The sequence below is a fragment of the Hetaerina americana genome, unplaced genomic scaffold (assembly GCF_022747635.1).
Source record: "Hetaerina americana unplaced genomic scaffold, ioHetAmer1.1.p SCAF_9, whole genome shotgun sequence".
In the NCBI taxonomy this organism is placed as follows: Eukaryota; Metazoa; Arthropoda; class Insecta; order Odonata; family Calopterygidae; genus Hetaerina; species Hetaerina americana.
Window position 1 is genome coordinate 2184907 of NW_027287538.1, and position 19798 is coordinate 2204704.

General features: G+C 37.9%; 1 protein-coding gene across 1 annotated transcript in view; it reads right to left on the minus strand.

The window, feature by feature from the left end:
• Window positions 1-19798, minus strand: part of LOC139698994 (uncharacterized) — a 201947-nt gene that overhangs the window by 26538 nt on the left and 155611 nt on the right. Inside the window, exons 9-14 of the mRNA XM_071597988.1 lie at window positions 19413-19519; window positions 16884-17180; window positions 13124-13480; window positions 4704-4819; window positions 3351-3522; window positions 180-413 (exon numbers count right to left, since the gene is read on the minus strand). Of these exons, the coding sequence (XP_071454089.1) occupies window positions 180-413; window positions 3351-3522; window positions 4704-4819; window positions 13124-13480; window positions 16884-17180; window positions 19413-19519 (1283 nt within the window). The remainder of the gene's footprint in view (window positions 1-179; window positions 414-3350; window positions 3523-4703; window positions 4820-13123; window positions 13481-16883; window positions 17181-19412; window positions 19520-19798) is intronic.

Below are 19798 nucleotides of genomic sequence, written 5' to 3' on the forward strand. Positions count from 1 at the left end.
TGATAGGAATGCATGCATTCTACATGCAGGTCACAGTATTTTCTGTTCAGGGTAAAGCAATGGCATTAGCAAGGCAATTAATGGAAAATCAAAATCACTCTGGTCTCTTCACTTAAAATATGAAAGGTCAAAAGAAATATTTTGAAATATGATAGCTCACTTAAGTAAAGCTTGTTTACCTGAGATAATGTACCACTCAGGTCAGTTATGGGTCTAAATCGAAGCTGAATGGCACCAGATTTAATGTCGCTGAGCTGATACCATTGATGGTACCCAGTCATGTCAGCTTCCGTGCAACCTTCGGACATCTGAGAAAAGTTATATATTGAGCAAGCTTGGCGGACTTCGCCAGCTGTGAGGGTAACTCTCCCAAGGAAGTCATGCTTGCCTAACACATCGTGGTCCCATAAATCCTGCAACAAAGCAAAGTCACAGAGAGTCACAAGAGAGCCACAGAAATAGCACTATTGCAAGAGAAGCGTTTATTGGCAGAATTGGAATTGGCAGATTAATTGGAATTAGAATGCGTTTATTCTTCATGGCAAAAGACATTCAGAGCCTTTGCCGACAACTTTTTCAGTGTCTAGAGTCAAGGTTTTATTTATTCAAGCTTCCCAAAGGCCCTCGTCATTTTTTTCAAATCAACTTTTGCTACTCTCAGGCTGTGCAATGAAATGAAGAATAATGGAACTCCCTCAAAATTAACGATTATGGGTAATCTGGAACTTTGCCGTGAAAGCAAATGGCTAGTTGACCTGAAAATATTATTTTATTAATAATATACGGCTATACAAGAGATATGAGTTGAGCAAAAATAAAATGATTTCATTAAATATGGGAACATCACTGATAGATGCTTCCCTAATACAATATAGGTGACAGCTCTTCTAATGACTTTTGAATTTATATTTAATGAGATGAATAAAAGGTGTAAAAGCACTCTCAGGTCCAGGAAGTATCAAATGTGATGTTCCCAAAGGATACATTGTAGGTCACATCCTATTCTTAATCTCTGTGAAAGACTTCACGGAAGATTTCATCACCATTTATTGAATCTTGGCATTATTGACAACTGTTTTGATGGTATTCCAGTCGGCCCCTTCAGGTTAAAGGTGTTGGATTGAAGTTTTGGCCATCTTTATAAAGGGTTTGCCAAAAGTCAGCTGCTTTCTGATTGGCTCTTTCTTGAAGAACTCTCTTCCAAGCGCTGTGGAGAGGATATCTGTCCTCTCTATTCATATTTTTATGATTTCAATGTGTTCCTGTATTTGCCAAAAACAAAGAGAAGAAAGATAACCTCTCCACAGTGCTTGGAAGAGATCCCTATTAAAAAGAGTCAATCAGGAAGCTGGTGGCTCATGGTATATAGATGTATAAAGATAGCCAAAACTTCAATCTGATATCTTTGACCTGAATATGCTGGTTGGAACACTGATAAAATATTGTCAAGGATGCCAAAATATGCTGTGAAGTTAAAAAATGGGGAGAACTCCTACTGATAAACACCACAAAAATTCAAGAACTGAATGAAAAACAATTTTCTTAGATTTCAAGAACTCAACCACCACTGAGTTTTCCCAATACTTTACTGATAATTTACTATTCACAATAATATGGGAAGCATAGTGTTAAAGGAATGATCATGTGGAGGAAGCAATAGGAGTTCTGCAAGAGATAAGGTTATATTGTAATGAACACTTGTTTTAAACACCAAAATAGGTATGCATGAAAAATACCTAGGGGTTAAGATGGATATTGTATCATGTTATGGTTGGGCATAGAGCTAAGAACAGCATGATTAATTTGCACAGTTTCCATAGAGTGGATGTGGATTCAGATCATTATTTAGTGATAAGAAGAAAAGAGTTTGATTCGAAAAGATAAAGCAAGGAAGGCAATTTAGGAAATGGAATGTAGAAGCCTTAATGGGAATGACAATGACAGTCGAAATGACTTATCCGCAGCCAATAAATGTCTCTAACTCCTACAGAGCCAGTTGTGGAAGGAGAGTCAGGATGGGTGGTGTTAGGAAGAGATGTAAGGCAGGGTTATCCGTTATCACCATTGCTATTCAACATTTATGTGAAGGAAATGGTAAAAGAGGCATGTGTTGAACTGTTGATATGAATGAAAGTTGCCAGGGAATTCATTAAATCAGTTAGGTTTGCTGATGACCAAGCTTTAGTTTGCAGTCAGCCTAGGGGTTCCAAGCATTGCTGAGTGCAGAAAAAATAGGTATTCACCCAGATCAATGTAGACAAAGAAATGTTGCCAGTTTTTCAGGAAGGAGGGAGGATAAGTTAAAGATTCAAACAGAAAGGCAAAAGCTTGAATAGGTGGAACAGTTAGCATATCTTGGAAGTGTCTTGGACTAAGATGTTCACAGTAGGGACGTAAGAAGAATTTAGCATTAGGTAAAGAAGCTTTTTTCAAGGAGGAGGGATTTGATGATATCGAAATTGAGTAAGGATGTTAAGGAATGTCAAGTTAAAATTTTGGTATGGAGAGTGTTTTTGTATGGCATGGAAGCATGGTCACTGAAGCTGGATGATGGACATAGAGTGGAGTCTTTTGAAATGTGGGTGTGGAGACGGTGACGTGGAAATAACTAGGAAAACAAATACTAAGCATCATGGAGGAGGAAAGAGTGTTATTGGAAGAAGTCCAAAGAAGGCAGGGAAAGTGGATTGAGGCTATTTTAATTGGGGATGGAATGTATAAGAGTGGGGAGAAGATTAAGTGAACGAGGTAGGGCAGGAATAGAGGAGAGATAGGTTGCACAAAGTGAAGGGAGGTATGAAATTTGAGGAAAGGAATAGCTATTGTAGCTTGGTTGGTCATTTGGCCTCTGGTTAGGCAAGGCTAAGGAATGTAGGCACATGAAGTCTCTCTCCATCCACAACCTACCTGAAACTGTGTACTACCAAATATCATTTTAGGGATGTCAGTGTAAAAATCCTAAAAAATAAATTACTTAGGTACTGGATACTTATAGTATAAATTAATTACAGCAATAAATACAGTGACAATTTTTGACACAAAATATGTCTATTTTCTTGCTTTTAAATTTACATTCCTCCTCAGTTTTCTACTTTTCTACAGTGCCACACTCAGGAAGAAATACCTGATATTGTTCCAAATGAATTATCAAATTTGAATTTCATAGTTGATTATATTTTTAGCAGAGCAAGTATTGCTACATGACTAAGGTGGCAAAACAACCATTTGTGAAGAAAATAAGGCTGCAAATAAACTGACCTTAGCCAAAATGCAATCTGGGAAGCCTCGTTCATGCAATCAAGCCAACACTAAAATAAAGAGTGCAAAGGAGAGGCAGAAAAGGTACTTGCCACTTGCAAGGTTCGCTGACCAGTCGGAAGTTCAATGATTGTCGTCTCTTCCCAGCTTGGATTCAAAGTCTTTTTCCTAACACTTGAGCGATATTTCAATTGTCCATCTACTTTAACTTCACAGTATGGATCACTGAACCCATTCAAATCTTTGGCTACTAAATCACAAGCCCTGAAAAAATTGTCAAACATACATGTGTACAGTGGATAACCATTACCCCAGGAATATATCCTGAACTATTATAAAGGCAAACATATCTTGACCAGATTTATTGTCACTCTAATGAATTCCCTTCCATTTGCATAATACATGGCTTGTATAAAAAGCATCAGGAAAATTGATTAATTCCAGATATTGCTCATACAATGCCTCTCAAAATTCTTCAAGATAGATCCCTTCTTGAGCGTCAGGACACTTTCGCCCTGGCAGCTTTTCTCCAACTCGAAGGCTCCCTGGCAAGAGAATTCTGGAAGGTCCTTGAGGGTACACGTGCAAGCTTCTTTGATGGTACTTAAGGGTCCAATGGTGGTGTCCTTTTGAGGGAATAGGATTTCACTTTTATAGGAATAATGGGCTGCTGGTGCCAAGCCTGGGGGATTGCAAGGGGGCTGGGGAATCGTCACGATGCCATTGCAGAAAGTCTTCGCAAGCAGACACTCGACTCCGCTCTTCGTGGTTGTCCATCCAAAGACCTTCGGGAGGACGAGTTTAGTGCAGATCTTTCAACGCATTGCCAAATTTTCCCTGATAATGGTATGTGCACTGTGATCTCATCAATGCCGATATACAATCTACGATCGTGAGCAGAGTTGACTGGTGACGGTCTGAATTCAACATTACACGCAATGCATGTCAGGAAAAAATTGTCACTGACACTTTTTATACAAACCTTGTAACTCTCACCAACACATATTTTTTCCCCATGGCAGTGTCCTCTAAGAACTACCTTGGACCCTCCCTAAAGGTCAATGTTTTACTTATACTTAACAGTATGCTTTGTGTATTTTATGAGTAATTATTTTGTTATGTTTTCAATATTTTATCAGATTAGTTCATACACAGGATACTTTGTTAATAAAAACATTTAATATATACTGCAATATCAACAGTGCATGCATATGTTGTGAAAAGACAATTATCAACGGAAAAAGGATCAAGGGAGATAAAATTTTCATGAGAACATAGATGAAGGTCAACTCTGTTTATAATAAAACATAAGAGCGGTGGAACAATGATAGAAAAATAAACATTGCACAACCAGTTTCCACACAATTGTAAGAAATAAGGACCGGACTGAGAGAATCTCTGGATCAGGTGTAATGTAAATGCACAGTTAAAGAAATCATACATACCTAATAATCCCAAGTTCAAAAAGAGCCTGATTTTGACCTTTAGTATGAAGATCTTCATTGCATGAAGACATATCAACATCTACACTGTCCTTCCCTCTTTGCGTCAAGAGAAGTTTCTGAAATAGAAAATCAAAATAAATAAGCTTCACTTATTCCTCCAATCAAATGTGTAATTTCCAGATTGGATTTTGCATTGACTCTTTTGCATTAGGCCTTGCTTCATGGAAGCCTTGCATTTCTATTGACCAATCATAATTTTTCACAAAGAAGATACTCCAATGAAATATTCAATTGTCCATTTTGATTACTAGGCATGTCCACATGGCATACCAGGATTGTTCCTTGGAAGGTTCTTGAGCAGTTCCAGAAATGTTATTTGTGACAAAAAGAATACATGCTACACAGTACATGGACATATGGTGAACATATTTTTTCAGGTATTCAGGAATGCTCTGAGATCTTCCCAGAATATACAATAAACACATAAGCCATTTATAAACAATAATTCTGATAAAATTCAGAAGAAGGATAGTTATTTTGTGTTTGGGACAGCAGTCCAAGGGGTTGGCACCAATGCTTTTAGATAGAAAGATAGATAGATTTATTCACCATAGAACAATACATAATTGTATGGGCTTTGTTAAGATTCAATTACATTTATAGGTGCATTACCATGTATACAAATTCATAGGAATAATAATGCACATGAAATATATTAAACATTTAAAAAACAGAATTCCCTTTATTGGCTCTTTCTATGTACTCTTGGACGCTACAAAAAACATTTTTTACAAAGAAATTTTTCAACATTTTTTTAATTTTATTTTCTTGGGGGAGTATCCGTTTTAACTGTTCAGGAAGTCGATTAAACAGCAGTCTTCCTGAAACTTCTGGTGTTTTTTGTAGTGCTGCTACTCTGCAATGGCCATTATGAAGATTATCCTTACCCCTGGTGTTGTACTTGTGAACATCCCTATTTCTGACCAGTGAAGGGGTTTTGGTGCAGGCATACAAAATCACATTATACATATAGATACAGGGAATGGTCATGATTTTGTGACATTTGAAGTACTCCCTGCAGGATTTTCTTGCATTTAGTTTAAATATAACCCTTAATGCCCGTTTTTGAAGTGTGAGTATTCTATTGATGTTTCCATGTGCTGAGCTCCCCCAGCAGACGATGCCATATCGAGCTATGGACTCAAATATACCATGGTATACTGGGATTAATATTTCTGCATTACAATAGTTGGCAAGATTTTTTCAAAGGAATAGGGCTGAACATAATTTTTTACAACATTTTTTCATTTGAAACCTCCAGCTTAACTTGTTGTCTATTTCTAAACACAATAAGGTGGTATGTTCTAACTCAGAAATCAATTGGTTTCATATTTCTACAGAAATATTTAACTGGAGGTCTCTATTACTAAATACCAAGTTAACTGTTTTTCTTGCATTTAGTTGTAAATTATTTACATTCAGCCATTGAGCGACTGAATTCGCCATAGCATACATATCTATTTATAATTGAGCTGATTTAGTATGACCTGCTATTAGACTTATGTCATCTGCGTAGAGCACCATGTTATTATTCTCTGGAGAGATTATGGCTTTTTCATTCTCATTCACACACACCAGGAAAAAAAGGCCCTAACACGGAGCCTTGTGGAACACCATATTTAATAGTTTTCATTGTTGATTTGTAGGTAGCACCATTTTTTCCCACAATTTCTACATACTGTTTCCTATTTTCCAAAAAAAGATGTAAGGCAGAGATGAGCTACTCCCCTGATACCATAATGTCCTAGTTTAGCCAAAAAAATTCTAGATTTTACAGAATCAAAGGCTTTTGATAGATCCATATTTACCCCTATAACATGCTTTTTATCATTTAAAGCTTGGGCAATTTTAGTTACTTAATCACTGCAGGTAGTTTCTACCATTTTATTTTTTGTGAAACCATGCTGTGACTGAGAAAGAACTTTATTTTTTATGAGGAATTTTAATAGTCTTTCTTCCATCAATTTTTCAAGTATTTTTGAAATATATGAAATTAGTAAGATTGACCTGTGATTATTCAGTTGGTCTTTGGCCCCCTTTTTATGTAGTGGAATAACTTTGACTTTTTTTTCTTTCAACCTTGTGTTGGAGGTGTTTTCCCTTTGGTTTGCTGAAGAGGGCCACTTTGAGGCCGAAACACGCGTGTTCGACGCATATCCTCGGTTGCACTCTTTACCTGTGTCCAGATTCTCCCAGAAGTTGGGCCCTTTTGAGTGTGTGTTTCTTGAGTGCTTGTGTGTGTGATTGGTCTGTACCAGTCACAAAGTGTGTGCTTGAGAATTTCCTAGAATCTTTAACGGGTTCTACTCTACAGCCTCGTGAAGGATTCCATCTCCATCTGAAATTCTTCAGCAGGGTGTCATAGCCTCGTGAAGGATTTCAGTCAGGATAGTGTGCGTGTGGCTGTGTATCGGTCCCTGACGTGGATTAATTTCCCATAAACCACCACAGAAGGTATTCTGGTCGAGAGGTTGTGGTTGGTCCCTGACGTGGTTCCTGTTAAACCAACACAACAATTGATCTGAAGAGAGAGTTGAGATTTGTTATTATGGCCATTGGAGTTTTTTCCCCATTCTTATGGAATAACTTCAGTTATTTTTAATTCTTCAGGAAATTGCCCAGTTAGAAACGATTCATTGGCTTTATTGGTAATAGGTAGAGTGAACGATTATTGACAAAGTTTTATCAGATAATTTGACATGCCATCATGCCCACTGGATTTTTTGTTTTTTACTTTCTTGATTATATATCTGACTTCATTTTCTGTGGTGAGATTTAAGTAAATTGATTCACTAATGTACATTACTTTTTCTATGCCATCATTTAGAACGTTTTTCTGTGCTGTTGTTTGCCAATGATATCTATGAAGAAATTATTGAATTCGTTTGCCATATTTTGAGGATCACTGATTTCTCTTCCATCAATTGTTATTTAGAAGCATTTATTTTTTCCGGGCTCTGACATTTTACGGGAATTTTCATTATTTACTAAAGACCACAATGCTTTTGCTTGATTGGTAGAATTCGAAATAATTTGTTTGACATGGTGATTTTTTGCTTTCGTAAGCAGCATCCTATACTCGGACTTCAGTTTATTTCTTAAGGGTATCAGACTGGCATCCACTTTACTAGCCTCAGTTAAGTAGTTAAGTCTATTTCTAGCTGTCTGAACCTCATTTGTTATCCAATTATATCCTTTATTTCCAGATTTATTTTTTATGGCTAGCTTTTTCAATGGGAAGCAAATATCCAAGTAGTACTTAATAATTGATTGAAATTCTTTGCACTTGTTTGCAACAAGATTAGCATTTAGTACTGCTGCCCAGTCAACACTCTTCAATTCCCATCTAAATAAATTCATATTTTCCTGTGAGTATACACGGGTGTATACTGTATCTGCGTTTCTCTCACTTCTACCTGTTAAAGTGTGTGCATTAAATTCCATAATTTGAGCATGATGGTCTGAGATAGTAGCTTCTAAAACTAGAGATATGAAGTTATGCTCGGCCAGATTCGCAGCAGATGTTGTCAATAACAGTTTTTGATTGAGATGACTCTCTGGTTGGGGTATAAATAGCTAGCTGAACACTATAGCAGAGAAGTATTTCTTTAAGCTTCTGAGTAGAGCTGTTATCTTTTGAGACATCTATATGGTCCCCAGCAATGATAACTTTATTATTTTTCTTGACGACTTCCTCAAGTATTTCATCCAATTTTTTGAGGAAGCCATCGACTGGTGCACTTGGAGATCTGTACAGACCAATAAAATAATAAAAAGTTTCATTTGCCTTGGGCCATTTGCACAAGGTTATTTCAAATCCCTTTTCTTCGACGATTCTATTTTTAAAGTTTTTATAGGCTCTGGTTACTGACATAAAACAAGTTTTGGCAAAAAATGCAACACCACCACCTTTGTTTTTTTCCCTACAGAAATGATCGACAAGAAAACAATCCCTCAGCTTTAGAATATTCATTTCATTATCTTTTAGGCCATGCTCCGTTATACAAAGAAAATCCGGCCTCTCTTCCTTTTATAGGATCTCAATTTCCAGCTTTTAATTAGCTATGCATTGAATGTTTTGATGCAGAAGCTTCAGAGAGCAATTTTTTGTGCAACCAACTATCCTTTTTGTATTTTGATTGGGGGTAGTGGTTATATTGACACGGGCTACCTCTGTTTTCCATTTCCCTTGTATGCACAAATATTTGCTACATTTTCAATTGCCTCACCTTACAAATATGTCCCTTTGCGATTTAAATGCAGGCCATCGTGAGCTAAGCAGTGATCATTTATGCGCTTGTTTACATCACAGAATACAACCTTAAGAGCACCACAAGCCCATCTGAGATTATCATTTACCTTTTGAATATAACTAAAGTCGAAATCTCATCAGCGTAAAATACTGTTTATCACTTTAACTGATTTTGAGAAATGTTTCTTCGTGCACCTGATAAGCTCATACATTTCTCCGATTACTTCATCGGGTGATCTTGAGCTTCGAAAAGATTGTTTGTTCCCACATGAGGAAAAACCGTATCTGTCTCGTTGATTTTCAAATTTTGAGCGATTTATTCCATTTTCCAACTCATTTGCTGAGCTTTGATCCCACAGAACACTTTCTTTTCCACTCCTTTGATATGGACATGTTTCACAATGGAATCACCTATTAGAATAACTTTTCCGGGTGGAAAAACACTTGGGGAAGAACAGCTTGTTTCAGCACGGATCAAAGTGGTCACAGAAGCATTTCTTTTCTAATTTTCACATTCTTTTAGAATAACTTTTCCGGGTTGAAAAACATTTGGGGAAGTAGAGCTTGTTTCAGCACAGATCAAAGGGGTAACAGAGGCACTTTTTTTTTGCATTTCCACCACTTTTAACGTTATTTCGCTTCGTATTTTCCCAAACAGATTTGGATTTGAAAGGGACGGTTGCTGTTGATTGAGCCAGCTTCTTATCAAAATCCAATGAACCGTTTTCTTGGTAGAACGCAAGTTCCCTTTCCAATTTCTTAGTGTCCAGTTCCCACTTTTTATTTTTTTCCTGAAGCACAGCCAAATCCTTCATTAAAATGGATATAACTTTGTCCTTAGATTCAATCTCCTGCTTATGTCTGGCAAACTTCTCTTCTTCCAAGCACGAGGTACACATCCGGTCACTCTCTTCTGAGATATCATAACTTTCCACTTGGGCACACTTAGTCTGAATCCATGAAAAACACTTATCACATCTTATGCCCTTTTTTACACCTTTTTGACAGAGTTTGCACTTATTCACAGAATATTATTTGTTTTTTTTGAGTGGGCTCTAATGAGATGAGTTGTCAAAGGCGCCATTTTGGTTTTGTGAATTTGCGCCAAGGAAGAGCCACACCTTATATCTTGTAAAGACTCCATTCATATAAATATGTGATGCAACAATTCTAATTTTCATTACCATTGTATTAATGTGCTTATTAATTACTGTCTGACAATATCATCTATGAATGTTTTATGACTCTGAGTCAAAGGTTAGGGCACATTCCATGAAACCTCCAAGGAACACAACAAGAATCACAACAGATGAAAGGAGGAGACAATGCATGGGGGTGAAAGGAATTAAATGGAGACCAGCTGTTTTTTTCCAATGATTAATTAACATTAAATCGTTATTCCTCATAAATATTGCCCTGGACCATCAATTCAAAGGTCCCACTCGACATATTCCCAACAATGCATTTCTGAATCTCTCCTCCCATGCATACACACATGCAAATACATAAATGCATGGGCGCGCACACGTGGGCCAAGCAGGCCGAGGGAGGGAAAATGGGGCTGAGGCAAAGGACGTGATGGCCAGAGTGAAAAGTTAAGATGAGTGAATTATGGGGGTGAGTGATTGATGCATATTCATTTATTTAACAACTTTTTTGGGGTGAGATTGGGACTTCATGGTTCCTTCTTCTACCTAACCTCTGTAGACTACATTTAAGATAATTACAATGCATAGGTTTCAGTCCCAATCAATCAAAAGCCCTGGGGGTCCATAATGCCACCATATCTAGTGTGTGGAGTTCAATAGAAGACATGTGGCCAGGAAGGGAGTGGATTATCAAAAAGAGAGGTGGACATTGAACTTGTTGCTATGAATCTGGGTGGGGATGGGGTGGACGTGGGAGAGGGAAGAAGATTCCTAGAGTAAGGAGCAATGGTTATTGATGCAAAGTGATAGGGGTGTTGTACAATCCCCTGTATTAAAATGCTACACATATTGAGCACCTTGAAACATGGAATTTGGGAAAGTGCAGGTGCTCAATTCATGGTTGGTGTACATGTGATGTTGTTTGGGCAGTAAAAGTTGGTGACCAGGAGAAAAATTGGGCATATTTCACAACAACTTAGTCTTTTACAAATGTAGGGGACTGGTGTGAGCAGTGTCGTGCCTCTGTGAGGAAGGAGTTTGCTTGTGGTCAGTATAGGGGAGAGTCCCCTGTATTACTGAGCTTCACTTTTGGATGCCAGGGAAAAATGTACAAGGTCTATCCCAAAAAAGTAGGACTTATTTTTTCCCAGATAGATGGACGGATGGGTAATGGTTTCTCAGGCTGGCGTTTAGCAGTTTAAGAGAGGGAAAGGCTGAAGGCCAGTGGCAGTTGGCTCCCAATCTTTATGGAGTGCAGATTGTTCATTTTTGAAACCTCTCTAGCATGACCTCATAATGCTCCGTCATGAACTGGTTATAGGAACAGCACTATGTCATCTAATTCTGTGAGAAACTAGACAAAATTAGGAAGGATGCTCATGACAAGGCAGCTTGTGGTAATAATGCCATGAGTAGATCGGGTGTTTTTGAGTGGCACAAGTTGTTTTGGGAAAGTAGAGAAGATGTCAAAGATGCTGAACGTTCAGGGTGCCCTTTGACCTTTCAAAAAGTGACGAAGATCTTGTAAGAGTGAAGGTTTTGTTGAAGAGAGATTGCAGATTATGTGTTTGCATGGTTTTCAATGAACTTGGCATCCCAAAAAGTGAAAGTGAAGTTAATTGACTTGAGACTGAAAACATGAGCACGAGAAAGGTGTGTGCGTAGTTGGTGCCGCGAGTGCTCTCGAACAAACAAAAGGAAGGTTTTTGAGAATGGAAGATAATGGTTGGCTATTGGACGTAAAGCGATGACATTTATCTGTCAGGAGTGATAACTAACCATTATTCTCCATTTTCATGAAGTGGATCAAAACAAAAGCCAGAGACAAAGTCACCACCACCAAATCTATAGTGCATGGATTCATGAAATGCTGTCCATCCAACAGTGCAGACAGAGGGGGAAATGGCTTCTGTGGGATGAAGAGGGCGACGGTGATTTCGTGAATGCTGTCTCGGTGAATGGGAACAGGGCACAAAGGGAAATACAATTAAATCTTGGATGGCAGTTGCACATTAAGTTCATAAAAGAGTTATTTCTACTTTTCTATCAGTTTAGATAAATCAAATGGGCTTTTTCATTCCCAGGTTTTAATTGGAAATCCAAACTCAAGCTGTACTATATTTGGGGTTGCATTATACTGGGGCTAATTTGTTACTTCACTTCCAAGAATGAAAGACATACAAAGAGGTATTTTGACTTAATTTATAACAAAAAATTTAGGCACCAATTTCGTCTTATGCACGGAGAGTGCATTTGATAAAAGTAATGATGGTAAGTGATGCAGATGACACAAAGTTGCACCGTGATAGTGTAAGATGCTTTTTGGTGCATGATTTTGGATTGAGTGTGATGCTGGATGATGGCGCATTTTTTGAATGGCATGCAATGCCACGTAATGTACTCATGATGATGATGTCGGCTTCCTATTTTGCTTTGATGACCTTTGTACATAGAAGCTTAGTTTTGATTTTTTTATTGATGCTCGCGCTATTGATTCACGCTTGATTGTGACGGTGGATGATATGTGCACCACCTCTCTGCACATGTATTTTCAAGTAGCAGTAGTATTTAGGGAAGGCGACCGGCAGCTGAGGTCATTTGCATCATTGGGAATGGACAGGAAAGGATTGAGGGTGGAGAGAAACCCGGCAATATCGGCATTAGCCTACTCTTTAAGAAAGGCGCCAAGGGATCTGCAGCTTTACGTCCCATCCAACGGACAGCATACCCACTCCACAAAGAACCTCAAGTAGGGATCGAGATACCTCTGAAAAATATTCAACACCACCGGGATTTGAACCCAGGCCCTTTGGGTGGCAAGCAAGTATGTTAGCCACCACACCATCTCGATCCCCATGTATTTCCAATAATAATAAACAGGAAACATCCCCTCCATTCCTTGAAAAGAGCTTCTCAAGATCCATCGCAAATCTCCTCTCTGAAGAATACCCCATACTTACCGCTTGCTGCATCCAATGGCTACTGTTCCTTTTCCCCCGGTAAAAAGGAACCTCTTCAACAGAGGGAGATTGTTTCCCCGCGGCACCATCGCCTTCAGCATCCTCAAAGGAAGAGAAGGCAGAGGAAGAAGACAAGGACGAAGTGGCAGTGGTTGATGTGGCATATGGAGAAGGGGATGGTGTCCTGGTCCTGTGTGTATTAACGCTCTCTTTGGTTCGTTTTGCAATTTTTTCCGCAACCACGCCCACGGCATTCACAGGGCAGAAGACTACAGACACGGTCACGGTTGCAGGGGCACAACCGGCCGGAGTCGGCCTGCCAGCCAATGGGAATGATCGACGCCAAATGATATTCGCCTGGAAATGTTAAACAAATGTTAATTTCTGGCCATTTAAAGGCATCAAATATAAGCAAGCAACAATCTACGCAAATTTGGATGCTCAATTATTGAAGAAGCATTACCATTATTCCAACTCTTAGCCAATCATGCAATGTATGTAGCAGATCTTATTAAAAATAAGCTGACAGTTTTTCCATCCAAAATTTTTTCCTGTTAAATGCTTGGTTTCCATTTGGTACATTTGGGAAAGCCTTAAACCTTGGGGCAGCACAACTAACGCACCAACAAAGGATTCACACTCCAGAATCAGGCATTGCGTAACATCAAAGCCATTCTATGTGGTACGTATTCACAATAAAGGGTCGAATTTAAGAAGAGAGGTTCAGAAATCAAGAGTGAAAAAATTTGCATAAAACATTTGCAGACAAAATTTCAACTTTTCTGAAGATAATGTGATAGAGAAATATTTACAGTGAGTCAACATGTCTATGATATTTGAACACTTCTTTAAAATGAAAGGCAAAGATTATTACAGGTATTTCATTAATTTCTAATTGAGACCATAACTTTAGATTCCCATAGAACTCCTCCCTCAAGCCTTGTACAACCAAATATGTATCGTATAGGCATAGTAAGTATTTTTCTGCATTTCTGAAGAAAAAAAAACTAAGTAATCAACCAGATTAGTGATTGTGGAGCTCAAAACAAACTATAAGATACATTGAATACATTTACATACATACAAACTGATATGTTCAGCTGAATATTGGCCAAAACCTATACAAGTTTCATTCAAGTCTATGAGTTCAACTTTTCAATGCATTAACCTGCTCCTCTAAAACAGTTAGTATTTCTGAATTTTAACGTTAAATGTACCTGGTTTACAGCAAAATATTCTATTGATGATATTTTTAGTGCAAACCAAAGGAAATTATCTCATAAGTATTCCCTAAAGTATGCTTTTATTCACATTTCATTCCTTTACTGTACTTTGGATTAGTTTAAGAAACTATTTTAATCTTGATGAGATTAATTCTGGTATGCACTTACCATCTAAGGTTCAATAAATATTATTATCACACACTCAGCTTCTTTCTCCAAGCCACCAAAAAGTTAGGATGGCAAGAAAATTGCACCACTTGAATATTTGATGGGGTTTCCCAAAGAGGGAATAGTTAAAATGGTGCTTTTCAAATGCTCATAGGAGGAAAATACTATGAATGAGCATTTTATAATGACAAAATACGAGGGTGGTCCCATAAGTACCGGTCTAACCTAGAGATGGCAGTAGTTGTTTGAAAAATATCACTGTATTAGAAAGTATGCAATCTAGAAAGCATATATTTCAAGTTTGAAGATTCCACTTTGTTTAGTATTTGTTTGGCTGTCATCAACAGTGAACGTTTTCAGTGAATTCGTGAAAATGGAGAATATTGTTCATAGTTATGTGACACAATACTTTTATTTGAGACGCCTCAGTCTAACCAATATTTAAGCTGAACTAGATTCTACTCTGGGTGAGTCTGCTCCTTCGTTTACAACAGCAAAATTATGGATAGCAGAGTTTAAACGAGGCCATACGAGCTGTCAAGACGAGTATCACACTGGTTAACCAAATGAGGTGATGACTCAAGAAATGGTGAAGAAAATCCGCAAAGTGATACTGGATGATGATTGCCTGAAAATGCACAAGCTAGCAGACATAGTAGGCATTTCAAAAAGTGCGGTTCATTGCATATTAACTCAAAATTTGGAGTTTAAAAATTATTCCCCTTGACCATGTTAGCGGATGACTCCATTAAAAGTTACTGTTGTGGCATCTCCTGCAGTTTCTTTGGAATTCAAAATTTGGACATGAGGAAGCTGTGTGCAAGATGGGTGCTCACACTCCAGCAAAAACAGTGTCGTGAAGATGTTTCAATTGAGTGTTTAGCAAATTTTCACAGCAACAAAGTAATTTTTGCACTGTTTCATAACCATGAATGAGACATGGGTCCATTACTTCACCCCCCGAGACAAAATAACAATCAAAACAATGGATTCAAAAGGGAGAACCGGCTTCAAAGAAGGAGATGACCATTTCATCTGCAGTAAAGGTCTTGGCATCGGTTTTTTGGGATGCCCATGGGATAATTTTCATTGACTATCTTGAAAAAGGAAAAACTATCAATGGCGAGTATTACACAGACTTATTGCAATGTTTGAGTGAAGAAATTAAGCAAAAGCGAATGCATTTGGCTAAGAAGAAAGTGCTGTTTCATCAAGACAATGCACCAGCGCACAAATCCATATTTGCGATGGCTAAAAGTCATGAATTAAAGTTTGAATTGCTACCTCATGCAGCCCATTTGCCAGATTTAGCCCCCTCGGGTTATTTTCAGTTTGCAAATTTGAAAAAAACAGCTCAGTAGTCAAAGATTTTCCAACCGTCAAGAAGTGATGTCGGCAGTTAATGGCCATTTTGAGGAGCAAGACAGTTCTTATTATAAAAAAGGTATCGAAGCTATTGAAAATTGCTGGGAAAAGAGTATTGAGCTGAAAGGAGATTATGTTGAAAAATAAATACATATTTTTCCAAAATTTTTGTTTTCTTTGTTGGGTAGGGTAGTTATGGGATTACCCTTGTAAAACATTATAAACCTTATAAGCTGCCTATATTTAAGCTCAACCTTCAGAAATATTTACTCTGTAAAATGTTTTATTCTATTAATGAACTTCTTGTCCCATGAGTTTCTTTGTATTTAAACATGTACTTAGTATTTATCATTTCTTTATATAACATTGACGTGTCCTATATCTGTCCTTGTTTTTTACAATTGTAAAAATCTGCTGGGCAAATAAAATTACTTACTTACTTACTTACTAACAACAAATTGCAAATTGGAATACTTGCTCCTCGTTGATGAGTAATCTCTTGGAAGGATCATTCATGTTAAATTTAAGTGTTTGGTTTTCTGCAAATCATTTTTATATTCAATCAATTAAATGAAAAATAATGCACCTGAAGTTCAGCTGCCATTTACTTTTAAAACTGTCCAGGATAATTTTTATTTTGACTCAATCATTTCTTTGTGTTTTTAATTTTTAATAAGAAAATAATGCTATTTAATTCACTTCCTATTCGATTTCGTGAGGACGTTCCAAAATTAAGGTGCACAGTTAACCCTCAATAGGAAAAATTGAAAAGGGCTAGTAAATTTCTTTATCACAATGGCAAAAATTCTATCAAAAGGATGGTTCTATGAATGATTAATAAAACATGCAAAGTAGATTGCTGCCAAGATAATAACTTTCCTTTTCCTCCATGTGAATGCAACTGGTTTTCTTACGAATGAGTGTTTATTTCACTCGTATAGCCCCCAGTTCATATATTTTACATTATTAACTGCCAACTAGTCGAAATTCCTCATTTGACTCACATGATGGACCAAGCAAATGGAAGTGACACCTAAGGTACTGGACTCAGCAGCTGACTTCTGGCGTGATCTATGCCTCTTCTTCCGAGTTACGGAAGATGGTCCATTCACCGCCCTCTCCCCACATTCTTCACCACTCCCAACATTCCCAGACTTCTTGCTTGATTCACTTGCCTTCTTAAGGTTCCACGAATACACAAAAAAGGAAAAATTTGCCTGAGTGTAGTTTGAGACTAGAAATTGTGCACGGGTGTTCCACCTGGGATTTGCAGAACTGCAGATAAAATGTGTTGTCTTCACCTGGAAATATGATGGATCAATTTAAATCTTAGGTTTCTATACAGGTATAACATTAATATAAATTTATTGCATTGCTACATTATAGGTATAAATAAATGAAATTCTAAATGAGGTATTCCATTCCTTGATTACAGGAGGTTTTGCTCAGCAGCTATCCTTTGCTCATCACATATTTTGCAGATTAATCAATCAAACAGTAAACATGCCTTTTCAAATTACTGAGAACCAACTACCACTGATGAAGTTATCAGAGCAAATTAATGCCACTTGTTCCAACAGAAGACCACTGCATTTCATGCACTGATTGATAGATTAATCAAAATTCCTTTCCAAAAAATCAGCCACGAAAAAGAAATAGTGCGAATAAAATAAACTGCATCCACAAATAACTACACCACTGAATAAATCAATCGATATTTTGAATAAATCCCACCAAAAACCAGTGCTTTCATCCTTACCTCACAAATGAAACTCAAAAAATGTCGTAAACTTGCATTATTATGTAGCATCTCATGCATGGTGCCCTGTTGTTTGCCAAGGAATAAAGGTAGGGATGCCGATTGTACTCCTTGAGCATGAAAAAAATAACTATTCAACCCTAAATAGAGAATCCCCAGCATGTCTAAATTGCGATGACTGCTGAACAAAAGACATTGTTAAGACTGGGAGAAGTGTAACCATCAGAGCAAAGGAGCATGAAGAATAATACCTCAAGAAGATGGATGTGCGCCACTTAAACGATTGCTAACCGCCTTGCAGAGAACGACCACCGGGGCAGTTATGAGCTAAATATCCTCAAAGAGGACTGGATGTCCTGAAATTAATGCAGAGGACAAGGAGGGTGGGTGAGGGGCAGCGGACGGCAGGACTTGAGTTGACGTGGTGTGAGTGTGCTCCCAGCATCCTCACGAGGGATTGACGAGAGTGGCAAGTCAACCCTGGCCCCCTGCTCACAAACACAATTCACCCCCAGAGCCCCTTACCCTCACTCTCCTTTGGTCCATAGCTCCCTGCAAGTCTTCATCCACCACCCTCCCCAACAACCCCATTCCCTACAGTTGTCCATGCCACCTACGCATAGGCCAGGGGTGGAAAACACAATGCACATGTGCCCGCAGTAGCATACAGAGCAATTCTTCAGGCACACAGAGTTGTCTGGGTGCTACGGGCAATGCCATGGTGATCACTCAATGAGTTGGCATGAGAGCCAAGGGCATACCGATATTAGGTACATAAGCATTGGCACTCAAGGGCTAAAATGGTTTGAGAGATAGTTGAGGCCAAAACTTTATGGAAATCCATTTGTAAAGCACGAAGAAAGAATCAAAGATTTTGTGTTTCCACAGGAGAGAATTTATTACTGTCCTAATAATAAATTATTTGGAATTATTATTATTCTTCCCTGTGAAAATGGAAAATCTTTGATTCCTTCTTCTTACTCTACAGCAAAAGGTTTGCCATCCTTTGTACATCCTGTATGAGCTATAGACCATGTCCCTGAAAATACCGCACTGCGATGAAACCTGGGTTAAAATAAAAAAATCATTCAGCCGATGTAAAGTGAAGTAAAAGTATAGATTTTTTGCTACACTATTTTCTTTGATTCAGGTTCATGTTCCAAATTAATTTCTTGGCTTCATCGGTGCATTTTTCAGAATGGTCTCCAAGCAGCCACTATCCAAGGAAGTTGTTTTTGTCTGCTCAGTGAGGCATCAATCAAAATCAAAATCTTACATTGCATGCTACCAATTCAAGTGTGCGTTGGGTTCATACTTATTAACCAGAGGGTTTGATTTAGTGTATTTGCCCAGGAGAAGAGTCCACCTCATTTGATGTGATTGCTCAAGGACCGAAATGTCATCAGCACTTGGTCCTCAAGGTGTGCTAGCAGAGAATATTTCTTGTGCTCACATAAATTCAAGGTATTTTGAAATATTAAGCCAATATTGGTCCTTTATTTAACAGTTGACAATGATCAATGACAACTTGCTTTCAATATTGTGATGAAATTGAAATAAATTTGATTAAAGTAAATATCTTTCTAAAACAAAACCCACTAGCATAGTAAATGTACACAGAGTGGTCAGGCTATTATTATTGCCATTAAAGCATGTTCAAATAGGTAATACCATTCATTAATTTAAACATTAACCTGATTGTAAAATTTCACTAATGTGAGCAGCATATGACTCTGAATAAATGACAATCAGAGTAAGAGTTTGTTTTTCTTACCTTCTTCCCATTGAGGAAAATTTGACAATATGGATTACAGCCGCACTGGTCGGATGAAGAACATAAGTCTTGTGCTCCATGAATCCACAAAAATATGACACCACCCACTGGAAGTAAAAATGATCACCTTCAAAAATCAAACACTCAATTAAAACATGGGTGAAACTTGGAGTGGAAAGCTTAAATTACACCCAGTTTGTCACAATGGAGCCATTGAGCCACCGGAAGAAGCAATACATCATTTTATTGCCTTGAATGCTGAAAGTGAGGCATACGCACAGATTAAATGAGCGGAAGAGATAAAGTCATTGAGGAAAGAAATACATCTAAACTTACTTAATGCCCCGCAAGCTGCCACAAGGGCATAAGGCAGGGGGTGTTAGGAC